Source organism: Branchiostoma floridae, chromosome 13, assembly GCF_000003815.2.
Source record: "Branchiostoma floridae strain S238N-H82 chromosome 13, Bfl_VNyyK, whole genome shotgun sequence".
In the NCBI taxonomy this organism is placed as follows: domain Eukaryota; kingdom Metazoa; phylum Chordata; class Leptocardii; order Amphioxiformes; family Branchiostomatidae; genus Branchiostoma; species Branchiostoma floridae.
The window spans coordinates 3,130,908-3,148,067 of NC_049991.1; the positions used below are offsets into that span (position 1 = coordinate 3,130,908).

Sequence of the window (17,160 nt, forward strand, 5' to 3'; positions counted from 1 at the left end):
AGTTGTGTAGCATTGATGTCTTGCCCTTCAACAACTCTAGCTGTACTGACCAGTACTGTTTTAATATATAATTTCTGGTCCGGCGTACCGTTTTACTATACTTCCTGGTCCTGGTCCGTACTGTTTATAGACCTTTATACTTCCCTGAAAGCGACTGTCTATGGATACAGAGCCTCAGTGCGTTGTGTATCATGAGTCGGAGACTAATGATAATCTTAATGTGCGTTCTGTGCCGGTGATCGGTTGAGAAACGGTTCTGGAGCCTGGACCCGGTGCCGAAATGTCCTGAACTCAAGGCCGAACTGTCCTCGACCTGGGGGAACTACAGTATACTGGTTGGAAGGGGGCTGATTTAGACAGTTTCAACAAACGTTGTCTGTATTCATTGCTGTGCTGTTAGTGTTGATGTTACATGCCTGCCCTGACTGTTTATACTTTCCCGAGAGCGAGTGATGCCGAATTCTCAGTGCGCAAGTTGTATGCCGTTGTGCGTTCTGTGTCGGCCACCGGTTGAATGTTTATCCGTGTTGTGTTTTGAGAAGGACTTTATTGAATATACCGAAATGTTAGGTAAATAACGGCGCCTGGACCCGGAATCATCCTTAACTCAAGGTTGAACTGGTCCCGGCCTGGGGCCGAACTGTCCTGATTGGAAAGGGGCCGAAATGTCCGTGTACCGAACTGTCCGACTTTCGCTGATTTGGCTTAATAGTCGACCTGTTTTGACACATTCTGTCCGTATTTATTACGGTGCTGCAAGGGATTATTTGTAGACATCTTTAACAGGCTTTTTTTTATCTTACATGTGAAGCAGGAACAGCTCAAGAAGATATTATTAAGTAAAAACCGAAGGTTGTATTTTCTGGCGATTTCGTGATATGGATCACATGAACGTTTAATACGCCAAAGAACAACAGCAGTTAGCTATACAGGCTTCAATGTGAAGTGCAACAGTACACGTGTCATTGTCTCACATTTTTACTCTATGCGGTGGGAATAGTTATTAAATGAAACTAATCCAGAAGAATAGCAACTCAAATAGATATACAGATTTCAAGGGGATTTTTGACAAAACACGCCCATGCCTTACCAAACCTTTGTCACCTCTTTTTGAGACCTATCTGGAGACTTTACTCCTCGCGTGGTACAAGACAGTAACATAAGCTGGGGAAGGAGTTAAGCGTGGCCAACTTTACCCGTCTGCCGGCTAAACTCCTTCCCCAGCTTATGTTACTGTCTTATGCCACGCGAGGAATCTGCTTGGAGATTAGCGTCGGGCTCCCGACAGCGGGAGTCAGGGTTTAGACGATTATTTCAGTGCGTAGTCATAATCTAGCAGGTCATCACTGAAAGAAAGGGATCCTCTGTCAAACAGTTCGCTTTGAAAGGGTTTTTAATTGCCTTTTTTAATCTAAAATTTTGCGGTCGAAGTTACCGGAAGTGTCAGTGAAACAACAACGTAGTCAGGGACTTGTATTTCTTATGCAAGTCACGTATTTGGAAAACAAAAAAATGAGCGCGCAGCTAAAAAAATGCAATCTTTATTGATAGACTTCCACCAAGATCTACATTGAACAGCTGTAAAAACTGGTGTGGCCCTGAAAGATTCAGTCCACAAAGTTGTCATGCAATATGTTTATTCACTTTGATATAATTTATGAAGCATATGCATACTCATTGTCAATCATTTTTTACAATCATTTGTCGCCAGCGGTCTTGCAATAATATTGCATAAACTCCTAAAACTGCAAAGCACATCAGGACAAACTCATAAGTCACAGACTAATACTAGTATACAAGCGCCTCTTCAAAAGCTATCTGTCAAAGCTACATAATTACTTGCCTGGGAAAAACAAAATCGATGGTGTGTTACTAGTGCGGCAGTAGTGCCACGGAGCTTCTTATTACATGTAAAATGTATGTAACAGAACACCAATTGCTACGGCTATTATAGGATACCACATGCAAAGTACCATATGCAAAGTACTGAAATGGAGGTAGTAAAATCATAGAAACGTCCAATTGCAATTTTTGCTTACAAATAAAGAGAAGGCATATCAAGCCATTATGCCAGTATAATTCATTTAGCAATCAAAACAGTGAAAAAAAAAAACGAAAAGCAAAGACTCTCCATGCACTAATATAGCACCTCAGCGGTTTTTTATTAATACTAGTGCCTGATAAGTGATATTCAACAAAATGTGAAATAAGATACTACTGTACTTCTTTCCTAATTATCTACATTCTATGTTTTAGCATTGGGGTGGGTACCGGTGCAGAAAATGTTTGCGCAAACGTCTGAATGTGTGACACTCAAAACAATGGTCCAATTTTCTACAAACCTACGGAATCAATTTGGCGGATTCTTTGATCCCCCACTGGTGTTTTAAAATCCTTTCTTCATGTAAACTCTGTACATTTGACTGTAGAAACTTGGTAGGAATGACTACAAACTCGACTCTACTTGATATTTTCTTGGAATTGGTAAGTGCCGAAACGCATAAAAACCAGTGCCGATATAATCTAGTCATTTTCTACTCAGAGACTCAGTCCAAAATCCAGTCAACTGATATTTTTGTCTGTATTTTTTTCTTTTGGACCGGTTCAACAAGAAATAACAGGTTTGTACCGGTACTTCAACCGATACCCATCCCTATTCTACCATACAATATATATAAATACAATTAAATGCCTTAATGTTAAAAAACGTCAAGACATACAGTGGCATAACACACTTTGGCACTTTTTCGCCACCACAAGTCAAAACTAATTTACATACTATATAGGTGCGTTGAAAGCACTTTTTGCTCTTAAATAACTTTGCTGCAAGTTATTCTACCACGCCTTTCTCAAACTGCAAGCTCAATCATAGCAGCACTGCTGTTCACTTTTTGGATTCAGTTATCAAGCTAAGTACAATGTTTATTCAAAAGATCACATTCAATACAAAATTTCCATGGCACAACACACAATCAAGCCTCAATTACACTTGTACACATGCCCTGAGATTGTACAATGAATCATTATCAACAGTGGGTTTGCCCTTTCTCTTAGTGGGCAATAAGTGGCCATACTGTTTTCCACAAATCATTGCATCTTCAAGTGGTGATACACAAAAATTCCAAATAATACCTTCAAATTACTTCAATGGTAGTACCACTAAGTACAATCTGAATCACATGATGGGAAGGGAGCCTCCTTAGGCCTACATCACAATTCCCACCCGGGGCTCGGATGGGTTGTTTGCAGAAATGAAAAGTTAGAGTTATGCCAATGAATATGCACAATGCATGCCTTTGAAATATCTTTGGTCCGTTTTGTGTTTGTATTGTCTTTTATATTGTACTGGGTGGGCCCCTTTGTAGAAATGTCACGTTAGTCTTAGCAGGCTCCATGAGTCTGTGGCTTTTTTAGGCTTATAATATGACAGCAGTAGTGGCACTAATATGATAGCATATAAGCTTTATATAGCATTTGGTTTCTTGTGACAGTGCTGAGAACTGATATTCCTCAGAAAAAAGCATATTACAAGCCAACCAAAAGTCTGACTAAGCCTGCTAAGAAGGGCTGTAAGATTGGTACACACTTTATAGGGAAGCAATTTCACATGCTATGAAAACAAAAGCAGTGGTCCAATACTGGTACAATACCAAAAATGCTGAAAAGTGAATACAACTACTAGTATGATCCTACAATAAACCTAAGATACAAATGTATAGGAAACATCTATATTCATAGATAAGATCCTGTATGAAATGTATACAACATGTCCTTCTATTGAAACTCCTATGGTTCATATCATTTGACATTTTACAAATATATCAATTACATCTAAATGTTTCCAACTTTTGACAGAAGTTGGTGCTTCTCATCTTCATCATTGTGCTTTTAGGGCACATAGGTCCTAATTCATAAGCACCGGACACACATATCCCAAAATCTTACAGAAGTTTACCAAAAAGTGGCATGAAAGAGTTCATCTTCTCTACAATCAAATCACTTCATACAGTCAAATACTCTGTTAAGACACATAAAATATGGGTCTACAAGTCCACTTATGAAGCCAACCCTGCATCTTTGGCCATTCCGTAGAAGATACCTCGGGAAGCGATGAGGTCTTGTGGGGAGTCGAACTCTGCAATCCTCCCAGCATCAAGAACAAGCACCCTGGATGGTAGGAAAAATCATGACGTTAGAATAAGTCATCAAACCTTAATATGATGTGTTCTACGTCTATCACATTGTCTCTCAGATTTTTGAGAAAGAGCTGAGATTGGTAACCCTTTTACAATCTAAGTAAGAAGCCTGGGCTATTGAAAGGACGTTCCGGTCAATAAGGCACACATTAAATTTGTTGGGAACTGATCAGACTCTGAGCATACTTACAGCCTTTGATTATCTTGTCAATAATTCCTCATTAACCTAAGCCCTGTTTATAACACGTAAAATGTACTATTGAAATTGAAACAGCAACAACAACAAAACCCCCCTTTGTTTTGGTTACATGTACTGTATATCATCAAGGAATGTCAAATTTAGGTCCCAAAATTCCGGATACATTCTCACCTTGTACTGTCCATGATAGTGTTGAGTCTGTGTGCAATGGTCAGCACAGTGCAGTCAGCAAACTGTGTCCGGATGGTGGACTGGATCAGGTCGTCTGTCTCCAGATCCACGGCAGCTGTGGCCTCGTCCAGAACCAGGATCTTGGACTTCCTCAGCAAGGCACGAGCCAGGCACACAAGCTGCCTCTGACCAACACTGCAACAGACATATTAGTGAAAACTACGACTGTGTATGAATACACATAAGATTCAATATTGTATCGAAAAACAAGTCCTTTATGATAGTGATGTATCAGTTTTACAGACTGTAGTAAAAGCTGCTAGGGATTTTTTGCTTTATTCTTTATCCTTGAAATTTTCGCATCAGAAGAAAAATTTAACTTATCATCAGCTGAATGTTGAAAATTAGTCATTAAATCAGTGTATACAGACATATCATCTGAGGGGAATAGTGGCATAATAGAATCTCAACTCGCATGAATAGGATAAGAATATTCTGATTTTGATCCAAATTTAGATTCGGCATGTGCGAAAACCCCCTAATTATCCCAGTTTTGGCAAAAAATTTTGGTTTCACATTTTTTAAGGAGACTTTTTGGGTTGAGCTTACATGGTTTACATTCTTTCATACTCACTATACGGTTTAGCATCCATTCCCTGTCTTGAAAGGGTTGGACGTTGCGAGATGTATGACATGTATGTATCCATGTCCCCGTCCTTACCTGAGGTTAACCCCTCCCTCAGACACCTCGTGCTCTAGCTGTGCCTTAAGCCCCATCACAAAGTCCTTCCCCATCCTTACCTGAGGTTCTCCCCTCCCTCAGACACCTCGTGCTCTAGCTGTGTCCCCAGCCCCATCACAAAGTCCTTCCCCATCCTTACCTGAGGTTCTCTCCTCCCTCAGACACCTCCTGCTCTAGCTGTGCCCCCAGCCCCATGACAAAGTCCTTCCCCATCCTTACCTGAGGTTCTCTCCTCCCTCAGACACCTCCTGCTCTAGCTGTGCCCCCAGCCCCATGACAAAGTCCTTCCCCATCCTTACCTGAGGTTCTCCCCTCCCTCAGACACCTCGTGCTCTAGCTGTGCCCCCAGCCCCATGACAAAGTCCTTCCCCATCCTTACCTGAGGTTCTCCCCTCCCTCAGACACCTCGTGCTCTAGCTGTGCCCCCAGCCCCATCACAAAGTCCTTCCCCATCCTTACCTGAGGTTCTCTCCTCCCTCAGACACCTCGTGCTCTAGCTGTGCCCCCAGCCCCATCACAAAGTCCTTCAGATGAGACAGCTCCAGAGCCACCCAGATGTCCTGGTCAGAACAGCTGTCAAAGGGGTCAAGGTTCATCCTCAGGGTGCCAGAGAACAGCACAGGGTCCTGTGAAACAGAAGATATTCTTTGGTGAGAGAAAACTTGGTTTTCATTGAGGGCGCTTGGACAAACCCCAATGCTGTAGTACAATACGTTACCAGTCAGCATTGCTTCGAGGAAGTTGACAGATGGCCAACAAAATGTCAGTGTGATATATAGCAAAGGTTGTGCAAAAATCTCTTTATTTATTAAGTGATGTATCAACCTGATGAAATTGCTCACCAACAAAAATAATGCACAGAAGGGGGTCTCAAAAAAGTGTATTAATTTGGTGAAATGGAACTGTGTCTTAATTTATCTTTCAACAACAATAAAGAATTGATCACTAAGCTTTTCACAGTATTCAGGAGCAAAATTATCTTGATGCTACATTACGCATTTACACTATACAAAACATGTACATGTAATTGTACAACCTGAGGAATGATGGTGATCCGACCGCGCAGATCGTGCAGTCCGATCTTGGAGATGTTGACCCCGTCAATCTCGATGTCTCCACCGGCGGCCTCGATAATACGGAAGATGGCGAGAGTCAGGGACGACTTCCCCGCTCCAGTCCTACCCACAATGCCAATCTGCAAAGCGACAACAAAAATACAAAGCTGGACCTTAGAAGACGTTCTAACTCATTTTCAGAAATGGTGTTTGTCATCTTCAGGTCTTCAGGTCCTGATGTGCATTACATGTACACTAAAGGCACCTGCAAAATGTACCACTCTTACAAGACGTAGCTACCGAAGCAGACACTGTCTCATTTCTACTTAAACATGGAACATTGATTTCAATATGGGCCAATCTAGTGACACAATGACAAGTGGTGGTACCATGGGTAAACATCTCTGTGTTGAAGCCACATTGGTTTTTCATGACCTGTACATGTTAAATCCCCAAAATACAAAGTTTTAAAAAACCATAATACTACTCCCAGCGAAACCTGGTACGAATGCTCTGAATCCGGCTCTGAGGGCGGGATGCTAATTATTTGTGAATACAGGTATAAAAGTGTATAGCTTTAAACACTCTGCTGGCTAGGTGTTGTGAATTTTCACCCCACACTGTTCTTTTTTTATAACTGCTGCAGGTCTCCAAGGTGAACAGCCTCTAGTTGATAGAACAATGTAACGTAAGGTTACCAGTTTACGTGCAGGACCAGTTTACGGTCACTTATTGGTGGATGCAGACTTCGAGGTCAATTGTAAAAAAGAAAATTCTCTTGAGTAGGAAAGAAGTACGTTTATATCATCTATGTGTCTTGCCTTATTTATCATATAACTTTGCATCCAGCAAATCACGTCTGAAAAATCCGACAACAATTTACATTTACGCTTGAGTGCGCACAACACTATTACAGATGACCCGGTTCTGATCGTAATTCTAGACGGCTATTTTCGTCCCCTCTTTAAAATCCAACAAACTCTTTATGAATTGAAACATCACCTCAAACCAAACCTGGAGTTCTTATCTCAAGAATGCATGGTGATTTTATGTATGTTGTCCAAGGAAACTCTTATAAACTGCATAAAAACAAGTGACTGTCCTCGCCGAGCGGGTAGTTTTCGAACGCCATGTTGCATCACGTGACTTGCCCGTTAAAGCTTGGTGCACTGGAGAGCGAGAAATTGTCGCAAGGGGCGCTGTTGGGGCTAATTTATGTGGGGAGGGCACGGCGTGAGCAAGCCACATGTATACTGAACGCACTTCAAGGCCAGTTCCTATCTATACAGGTGATAACAACATCCAAATGCGTTGCCATTATTATGAGTAGCATTGTGCAAGTTGTCGAACAGCATGGCGCTCTGAGTGGCGTTCTGTTGGGGCAAAGATGACTTACCGATAACGTTTAGCGTCGATGCAAAGTGGCGGCATGGCCATATGTAAACAATTTATCCATTGTGTTATCTCAGTGAACTACGTGGGGAACTTTTAAGGGAAATGATCAGATATATGTCCTTTAGAAAAATAACCTCATGGAGAAACACCCAACTGACCGTAAATTGGTCACCCTGGAAGAATTCTTGGCTGCAGACTTGTTTATTAAAGACGCTCGTACGGCGAGAAATCCTCAGAAGAAATATGATGCCACACAGAGTTTGACGCAGACCGACTTTGATGTCTTCCAATTAAGGACAGATTTTCACTTCCCGGCCTGCGCGCTTTCCATAAAACGGCATTATTAACAAATCGACCGTAAACTGGTAACCTTACGTTAGGTAAGGGATGTCGGCAAGCTGGATCCGTAACTTCGGGAGAAGGATTGGCTCTAAGGGCTGGGACCAGAAGCGAGACGGGAATGTCCGAGTCTGGCCGAGGCCCGCTCGACGGGTCGAGCCCGGACCTGGCGACGTGACTGACTGACGGCCTCAGCTGCGCAGTCGGGGGCTTGCTCTCCCACTCCGCTTCCACCGGCGCAAAGCAGCCGACTTAGAACTGGTACAGACCAGCATTCCGATGGCTGTCGGGCGGTGTGATGCAATGTGATTTCTGTCCAGTGCTCTGAATGTCAAAGTGAAGAAATTCAACCAAGCGCTAACAAATGGCGGGAGTAACTATGACTCTCTTTAAGTTTCTCACCTTCTCTCCCCCTTTAATGGTGACATCGATGCCCTTGATGACCAGGTCCAACCCCTCCCGATAGCGAGTCTGGTAAGAGTTGAAGTTGACCTTGCCCTCGCTGGGCCAGTTATCTGGTGGTCTGTTGTCATCCACCACCCATTCAGCCTACAGGGACAAAAACAAAAAAACAAAACAGTTTAGGTCTGCTTCATTTGTAGTGTGATCCATATTGTGACTCGGTGTTGTGTATAAATTTGACTTAAGACAGGAAAATCTTTCATCAACCCTTGCAAGGTTGGAAAAGTTTGCAAACAAATTTGCTGGCCCCATTGGGCAAGTACATGGACTAATTTTCCACTGGCCCAAAACTTTGACCTTTTCTGAACTTTAATGGCAACTACAAGTTAAAAGCCATATTGGACTAATGATTAATGCTGCTTTTTTGGTCACAAAATTTTAGCCTCTAAGATGTAAAAGATTGATGACTGGAAAAAGATTACCTCAGTTGGTGTTTCAGCATATTCCTTGATTCTCTCCACAGCTACAATGTTGGTCTCCAGTTCACTGGTCATGCGCACCATCCAGTTCAGGGTTTGGGTGATCTATATGGTAACAAGGCAACAGACAAGGGGCATGAATGAACATATTGGTGAATAACTATCTACTAAACTCACTTCAATGACAACTAAAATCTCTTTGTACATTTTGTAATACATGTAACTTTCTCAGGATAGCTCTGGTTGACCTATAGTTTGGTCGTTCTACAATAATTTGTTAAAGTTGAGTTGATATACAAAATGTACATGTAGCAGCCAGAAGGTTTTCACTTGTTTCTTGTATGCATTCATGTGCGTCTTAAAGACATCACAAACTGTGTATGAAGAAAACTTTACCTGAAGGGCATAGGTGATTGACAGCCCGACGATGCCAGGGCTCAGGGTCTCTCGGCCAATCACGGCAAACAAGGCGGCAAATAGAACAATGCAATTCCCAACAAACTCCAGCCTCAGTGCCAGCCATCTGCAAAAAAAGTTTTTGATAAATTTCAAAACATTTTCTAACAATTGACTTCCTGGAACACCTGTCCATGACAATTGCACATTGACAGATGTAGTACTACATAATCTTACTTTTGAACAGGAAGGTCGAGAGTTCAGCTAGCAACTTATAGTTACCAACCTGCCTTTCTTACTATGCAAAATTTTGTTAACAGTGGTCCTATATCTATAATATCACTAGAAAAGCAAGGACTTAGTAAGTTTGTTCAGGTTACGACCAATGGGACCACTGATAGCACCACTGTAAGCTAAAACTGCAGTGAGATACCTTCCTTTTTTTACAATGGTGAACCCACCTGTTAGAAACAATCATGGGGTAGTACGCCACTTGGTTCTCGTCCACTTTCGCTTGGTTCTGGAAGAAGAACTGTTCCCCGCGGTCGTATGCACGGATGGTGCTGGTGCCCTGTACGGTCTCACCGAAGTGAGAGTAGATGGGCGAGCGACTGATGGACTCGATTCTCTTCAGCTGACGAGACGTCGCCACATAGAAACGCTGTGAAGAAACAAAGTGCATGTAGACCACATGCATTGCATCCAAGAAACTGTACATTCTTTGTCTTTCAAGTTACGTTTTATATTTTTACAGATTTTTTTTGTATGGATTTTGAAGTTTTGTGAAAGGCAATACCGGGTAACATGAATTTGTATGTGAAGTCCAAATGTCATACAGAAAGTTATACTTATTGGTCAAGTATGATTAAGAATATTGAGTTCAAAATTCTACAATCAATGAAACTCTGAAGACTGTTATAAAATTATATGAACAAGAAGGCAGTCAGGAAATTTCTGTTTAGAAAAGGAAAAGGTGTACAGACTACTTGGTATCTCTAGAAAATCGTTGTACAAAAATGTATGTCTTCTAGAAAGAAGACAGTTATTGTAATGCAGGGGTGGAGGGACAGAAATAGTTCCTGACTACCCTCTCTTCAAGAAATGGAATAAACCTTGAGTACAAGCAAATACAAACACCTGCCTCCACAGTGGTATAGTCCAAACTACAGGGTACATGTACATGCACAATAAGTACAGAATGTACTGTTGTAATGATTTTAGATAATTTCTTTTTGAAATGTTTTCTACGTAGTTACATGTACAAATGGCCAGGAAAACACCCAAAATATAAACCTTAGGCTTTAGTCTTTTAAGAACTTTATAAAATGATGCAGACTAACAACTGTGAAGATAGGTACATAAAATAATGTACAAACTTGTAATTGTAAAAAATGTATATTTTGCAAGTGAGCAGAAGCCAGCAATATATGGTGCTTTGTGGATGATCAAGGCATTCATTTCCGAGAATCAATAGGCAGATTAGATCATTTAAAATTTAGATAATCATGAAAATTGCAAGTGCGGTATTTTGAAAGGCAGTGGTGGATACTGATAATCACAGTAATTATGTTCAGTCATTAAGCAGAAATACCTAGAGGTATCCAGAAAATTTAGTGTTCAGAGAAAAACAAAGCTGTTTTTCATACAACTAAATGGCTTCTACCCTGCTTCTGATCGAGGAAATCAGTATCCTGTATCTTATAATTAATGGGAAGGATTTTCTGAAAGACCCCAACATGGGAAAAGCAGATATCTGTTTTATGCCTTACTTACACAAATTGTATATAGGATGTTATAGAGGAAATTATGGTTAAATCTTCCCAGGAATGAGAAACAAGTTATTGATTTCCTTGAGCCTCCATATTATGTTCTATGTTGAGGAAGTTTGGTGTTATGTGTTGCCAGTCATTAGAGGAAGGTCAAGGGTTAGGTGGGATTTCATTTGTTGTTAAAAAGGGACAGATCTCACACATACACAGAAAATGATAGTGGATCCATGAAGAGACAAACATGCTAGCACTCCAAGACAGGTTATAGAGAACATCACAATAGAGAAAATTTAGTAAAAAAATTTGATGGCTTTCTAAAAGATAATTTATTGTGACATCTATAACAAAAAAAAGTGCAAGGTAAGCGTGCCACAGTAAGGAGCCGCAATCGGTTTTTGTAACTCAAGCGAAGCAGTGATACACAAGCTCTGTAACTGGATGCAAGACAAAACAATATTAATGATGAAAACTTTAACAAAACCAACAAGATGGATGTATATATGGTGGATAACTTAAAGACTTTCCTACAATCAAACTAAAAAAACAACAACAAAAAAAGTCTTTTTAATAGCCTTAGTTTGCATGAGAAAACATTGCTACGACACATATTAGTCAGGAGTTGTGAAAAACAAACCAATACGGGACAATGAATTTTTAGTTATTAGGGTCACAAACATGTTTTGAATGGGGAAACTTAAAGATGGACTATGATGTAAAATCTTGGTCTATTCAAGACAATACAGTCAAATTTGTACAAGTGACTAAGCAACTCCCAAAAATGATTTTTCCCATTTTACACAAGCATGAAGAATATAGAGACCACCTGTCCATATACATGTACTCCCCGAATGGTCTTCTTGGCTGTTTTTAGCATACAAACAAAAGTTTAACCTTACTTGCCCAACACTTATGATAGGCCAAGAGGCAACCTACATGTACATTGTATATGAACATGTAGCTAGTATCATCTACAAGCTTGCCATGCAGCACCAATTGGAGGTCAACCAGGTTATACCAGAAATATCATGTACAAAACAAATGTGGACACTAGTTCTTGGACCAAACATATTCCATTTTTGCCTTCTTCATTTTGTGTTCTATATGACCAAAAAATAAGAATCCTGAAAGACTCAAAATAACACCAAGCATAGTCCATCTTTATCTACACTGTAACAATATCTGGGCCTGGCAACACACAGCCCCTAACACGAGCAAAACGTCATGTGCAACAACAACAACTTCACCCGTCAGAAATATGGTACCTGTACGAAATAGTATAGCAGGGCCAGAGGGACGATTATTGCCAGGAACAGTGGGGTGGAAAAGCTGATCACAAACAGGGTGCTGAGGACCCAAAAGAGGCAAGACAGCCACATTCGGATGATCATGGGGATGACAGTGTCCACGATATTCACGTCTTGCGAGAACCGGTTTATGATTCGCCCCATGGGGGTCACATCAAAGAACTGCATGGGTGAGCGCAGCATATTCAGAAGACTCTTGTTGTGGAGGTGCAGAGAGGAACGGATCCCACCATAGGCAGAGCAGAAAGCTGCCAGCACTACACAAACACCTAGAGACAACAGCAGCGAGAATCAGTGTTAATTGGTTTTTCATTGCTTTCCCTTAAATCATTCCCCAATCACAGAACCCTAACCCGTATTAGTTTCAGGATAAAGATTGTCCGTTGCCAACTACTGCATGAAAAAGAAAAAAAGAAACCCCCAGCTGTAAATCAAAAGAAGAAAATTTGTGTTATTAGCTTTTTATTCATCATTGAAGTTACCTGTTGGAGGTTAGAAATCTGGAAGTTTCTTAAGAAATTAAGTCATGAATTACAGCAGTTGTAACATTATTTGGATTAGATTGAGGACATCACCAGATACAGTGCAGTAAATGAGATGTTAGTGGATTACAATGTTTGCAGAATCAGATGCAAACATAAAGTTTTACATGCTACAACTACATTGTACATGTATGTGTAGAATCCTTTTCACAGGACTAGACAATTTTCTACATCTTCCTGTGCCGGCATGATAAATTATGTAACTGCACCATCTCTAGCCAGAATGGTACATGCACATGTGTAGTGCATGGAATGAAACAGCACACTATGAATATCAAAAGAAGCAGGAGCACCATTTGGTTAGTAGCAGCCAACTAAGTCCAAGGAGAGACATGTACACTTAACATGGCCTGTACACTAAGCATTGTGTACAAACAATCATGTACACATCGTACCAAAATCAATTGTAAAGGAACATAATTTTTTCATGGCTTCAGTCCTGAGATTTTACAACAAAACGAAGCACACCTATTTCAATCATTGTACTACTAGGTGACACAACCAGTAACTGCATAAGCCGTTCTATTTTACCCTTTTGACTTTAGCCTGTCTTAAGTAGGAAGCTTGAATAGGTTTGCATCAGGTTGAATGACTATAGCTGAGAGAAGTACAATGTAAAAGATCTATATGAATGTGTAAACTTGGTACACAATAGACAGTTTCTATATGACCTGAGGCATTAAAGACAAACACCACCAACAATGTCAACTTGCATGTTCAAGCAAACTGGATGCAAAGGCAGGCAAGGTGAGCTTGCTCAAGTTATTGTTAGACTAAGTGTTCTCTTCTTGTTCTAAGACTACTTTAGTCCAAATTGAATTGTACGACTTGAGACAAAGAATAGTGCTCAATAAAGTCAAAGTGGTTTTTCAGCATCTGAAACCAAAATGATGCTCAGTGCTATGGCTTATGTTTATAGCAAAGCACATTGGGTCACCCCTTGAATTGTCTTCTTGGTGGGTTGGGTTCTTTTACAATGTATGTGTAATGGTTTGTATACATTGAATGTCTAAAGCTACCTGATACACAGCGAAGCTGGCTTTACATGACATTGTATGTCACCATCTGAAATGATGGATGCAATGGAATCCCTTACACCATGCCCAAGCTGGGGCCAACCCTTGGATAAAACCTTGCCCACAGATTCACAAAATCTGATGTACACCGCCAAGTGATGGCATTATGTTTCCTTTGTGCCATAATATCTCAATAGAATAAAATATTATGTTCTGAAATTCACCGTATTGCCTTAGACAAAACAAGCAGGGTAGAAAGTTTTCAAAAATTATGATAATCATTACATGTATTTTTGATTTTTACAAATTATCACACTGCCTTCAACGTTCAAGTTTTGTTGTTGAAGAGAGAAGAAGGTACATACAGTCCATACACTAGATAATTCTGTAGTACCCACAGTGCTCTTGACTAGGCAACTGTAAGAACGCTGCTGACTTCTGCTTCAACAAACAATCAACAGTTCCTGTAAGCTTAGCTCTACGACATCAATATGGAAGGGCCCATACCAGAAATAATGTCAAATTTTAAGACTGGATGTGTAACGCTAGTTCACCTTTATCCGCGGAGTAACCTATAATCCGTTGTTTAAAAAAAAACAGAGTTTACAGGGATATCAAGTCAACGGACGATGGTGTCAAACTGCAATATTTCAGAATGTCGCTGTGTTTTCAAAATATTTTAGCTTGAAACCACTGTCCGTTGACTTGATATCCCGAAATACATCCCGTTTTGAAAAATAAACGAATATAGGTTACCCCGCGGAAAAAGGTGAACTAGCGTTACCTGGATGAAATAAAACAGCAGGGCGAGTGGTAGGATAATAGCCAGGAACAGTGGGGTGGAAAAGCTGATCACAAAGAGTGTGCTGAGGACCCAAAAGATGCAGGTGAGCCACATGCGGGTGATCGTGGGGATCACCATGTCCACGATATCAACGTCCTGCGAGAAGCGGTTTACGATGCGCCCGAGGGGGGTCACGTCGAAAAACTGCATGGGTGAGCGCAGGACATTGAGGAGGCTCCTGTTGTGGAGGTGTAGAGAGGAACGGACTGCACCAAAGGCGTGGCTAAAATCTGCTAGCAATACACCGACACCTAGAGACAACAGCAGCGAGAGTCAATCACATTCAATTTGTTAATTGGTTTTCATTGCTTTCTTGACCCCAATTATTCCCTCAATTAATTCCTCATATTAGTAATGCCCCATGACGGTTGTCCTTTCCTAAGTGCACCTTGGAAAAAAAAATAATTTCAGCTGTAAATGAAATAAATAAAAGAATTTAGGTGTTAATATGATGACACTTGTCATTTACCTCAGTTGGAGGTTAGAAATTTGTAACATTAACATTTGGAAGTTTCTTAAGAAAATCAAAAACAGTATTACAGAGACAATACTCAGATTAGTTTGGTTCAATAAGATTTATCAAAGCCCACCATCATACATGCAGTAGAAAGTGTAAGTGAACTTAATATTATCAAATACAGATTTAGATCCAAATTAAGTCTAATATAGTATATTAATCACACTGTAGCCATCATGTCAATCAGGAAACCATTAAACATGTAGCAAATTTTCAGAATCTATACTCCAGGAATAGACCATCTTCAGGTATACTAGCTAGCATGTCATCATGACTGCACCATCTCTAGCCAGAATAATAATGCACATGAGTAAGCCCAAGAATATGTAGGAGTGAAGAACACCAATAATAGTTATCAACCTCAAAGACCAAGGAGACCAACGTACACTTGGATTCAAGTTGGAAGCAGTACTGTGACTGAGACTACATGTACTACTAGGGATCACAATTGCCCCTTTACTTTGGATGCTTCAAGCTCAAAAGACAAATGTAGGCTTGCATCACTTTGAATTGCGTGAAGCTGACAGAAATACAAAGTACACGTACTACAAAAGATAGAAATGTATGGACTTGCCAGACAATAGATAGCTTCTAAATTACCTGTCTGTGGCATTAAAGATAGCCACCAACAATGTTAACTTGCATTGTACATTGTACAAACAAGAGAAATGGAGGCAAGGCAGGGAAGGCGATTGTGCTGGCAGCTCATTCATTCATTTGTTAGTATCTCAGCAGTTTAATAATTAGTTAACATGTTCAGAAATTCACCCTATAGAAGACCAAGAAGAAAACTAGCAGGGTAGAAGCCTTAAGTTCCATAAAGCCTGTTTTCTTAAAGAATTGTTATGATAATGATTAGAACATGATTGTCTTTTTACAGTCACACCACCTTCACCGTTATCAAATCCCCTAGAAACAAGTTTTGTTGTTGATGGAAGGTGGCATCTACAAAATGTACGTCATGTACACGATCCTTATGATGTATTTCAGCCTTTTGTTTCAGCCTAAACAAGTATTAATCAAGTTGCTGACTTCAGCTATCATACATTTGAACATGTACAAGCTTAGGCACATGAAAGCAAGTGAATGAACGAGTACCTGTATGAAATAGTACAGTATCACAAGTGGCACCATCGCAGTAAGAAACAAGGGCGTTGCGATGCTCACAACGATAATGATGTTCAGGACTTCGAAGAAACAATAGACCATGTCTGACAAGATCCAGAATAATTTAGTGTCCAGAATCTCCACGTCCAAGGAGAATCTGTTAACGATCCGTCCGAGCGGCGTCACGTCGAAGAAAGTCAGCGATAAGCGTAAGATGTTGGCAAGCATGTCTCTATGGAGACACATTGAAGCGTGTATAACACCCAGCGTAAGTAAGGAATCTCCTGCAAGGGTTAGGAGTCCTGCAAGACAAGAAATGGAGGAATAGTTCAGTCATTTATGATTGCAACTGTTGCTTTTAACCTGTGGAAGTCTAAGCGTCCCTCTCATTATCTCCTATGACCATTGATTTATGAGTCACTGCATGGGGTCAACTCGAAAAACTGCATTTGTCAGGTGAATGTCTACTAGGATACTCTCAAAAGACTCTTGTTACTGAGGAGTAGAGAAGAACAAATTGAGCCATAGGCAGAGAAGAAAGCTGGCAGCATTATATTCATCAACACCTAGACGACAAGAGCAGTGAGAATGATTCAGCAAAAGCTAATGAAAGTCTATTAATGATCTAGATTTTCATTGCTTTCACTGATATCATTCAATAAACAAAGTTGACCTTAACCCATACAA

At 40.5% G+C, this 17,160-nt stretch overlaps 1 protein-coding gene across 15 annotated transcripts in view; it reads right to left on the reverse strand.

The window, feature by feature from the left end:
• LOC118428883 (multidrug resistance-associated protein 1-like) overlaps positions 1-17,160 on the reverse strand; it is an 83,710-nt gene that overhangs the window by 27,667 nt on the left and 38,883 nt on the right. For 6 of the 15 annotated variants that reach the window (XM_035839158.1, XM_035839146.1, XM_035839151.1 and 3 more), the window contains exons 24-31: positions 9,836-10,035; positions 9,375-9,501; positions 8,982-9,083; positions 8,500-8,646; positions 6,345-6,503; positions 5,768-5,934; positions 4,567-4,761; positions 1,624-4,167 (exon numbers count right to left, since the gene is read on the reverse strand). In XM_035839158.1, coding sequence (XP_035695051.1) covers positions 4,056-4,167; positions 4,567-4,761; positions 5,768-5,934; positions 6,345-6,503; positions 8,500-8,646; positions 8,982-9,083; positions 9,375-9,501; positions 9,836-10,035 — 1,209 coding nt within the window. In that variant the 3' untranslated portion in view covers positions 1,624-4,055. Of the gene's footprint in view, positions 1-1,623; positions 4,168-4,566; positions 4,762-5,767; positions 5,935-6,344; positions 6,504-8,499; positions 8,647-8,981; positions 9,084-9,374; positions 9,502-9,835; positions 10,036-12,405; positions 12,717-14,789; positions 15,101-16,464; positions 16,776-17,160 lie in introns of those variants that run through there. The other 9 variants (XM_035839145.1, XM_035839160.1, XM_035839159.1 and 6 more) reach the window with 6 other exon arrangements.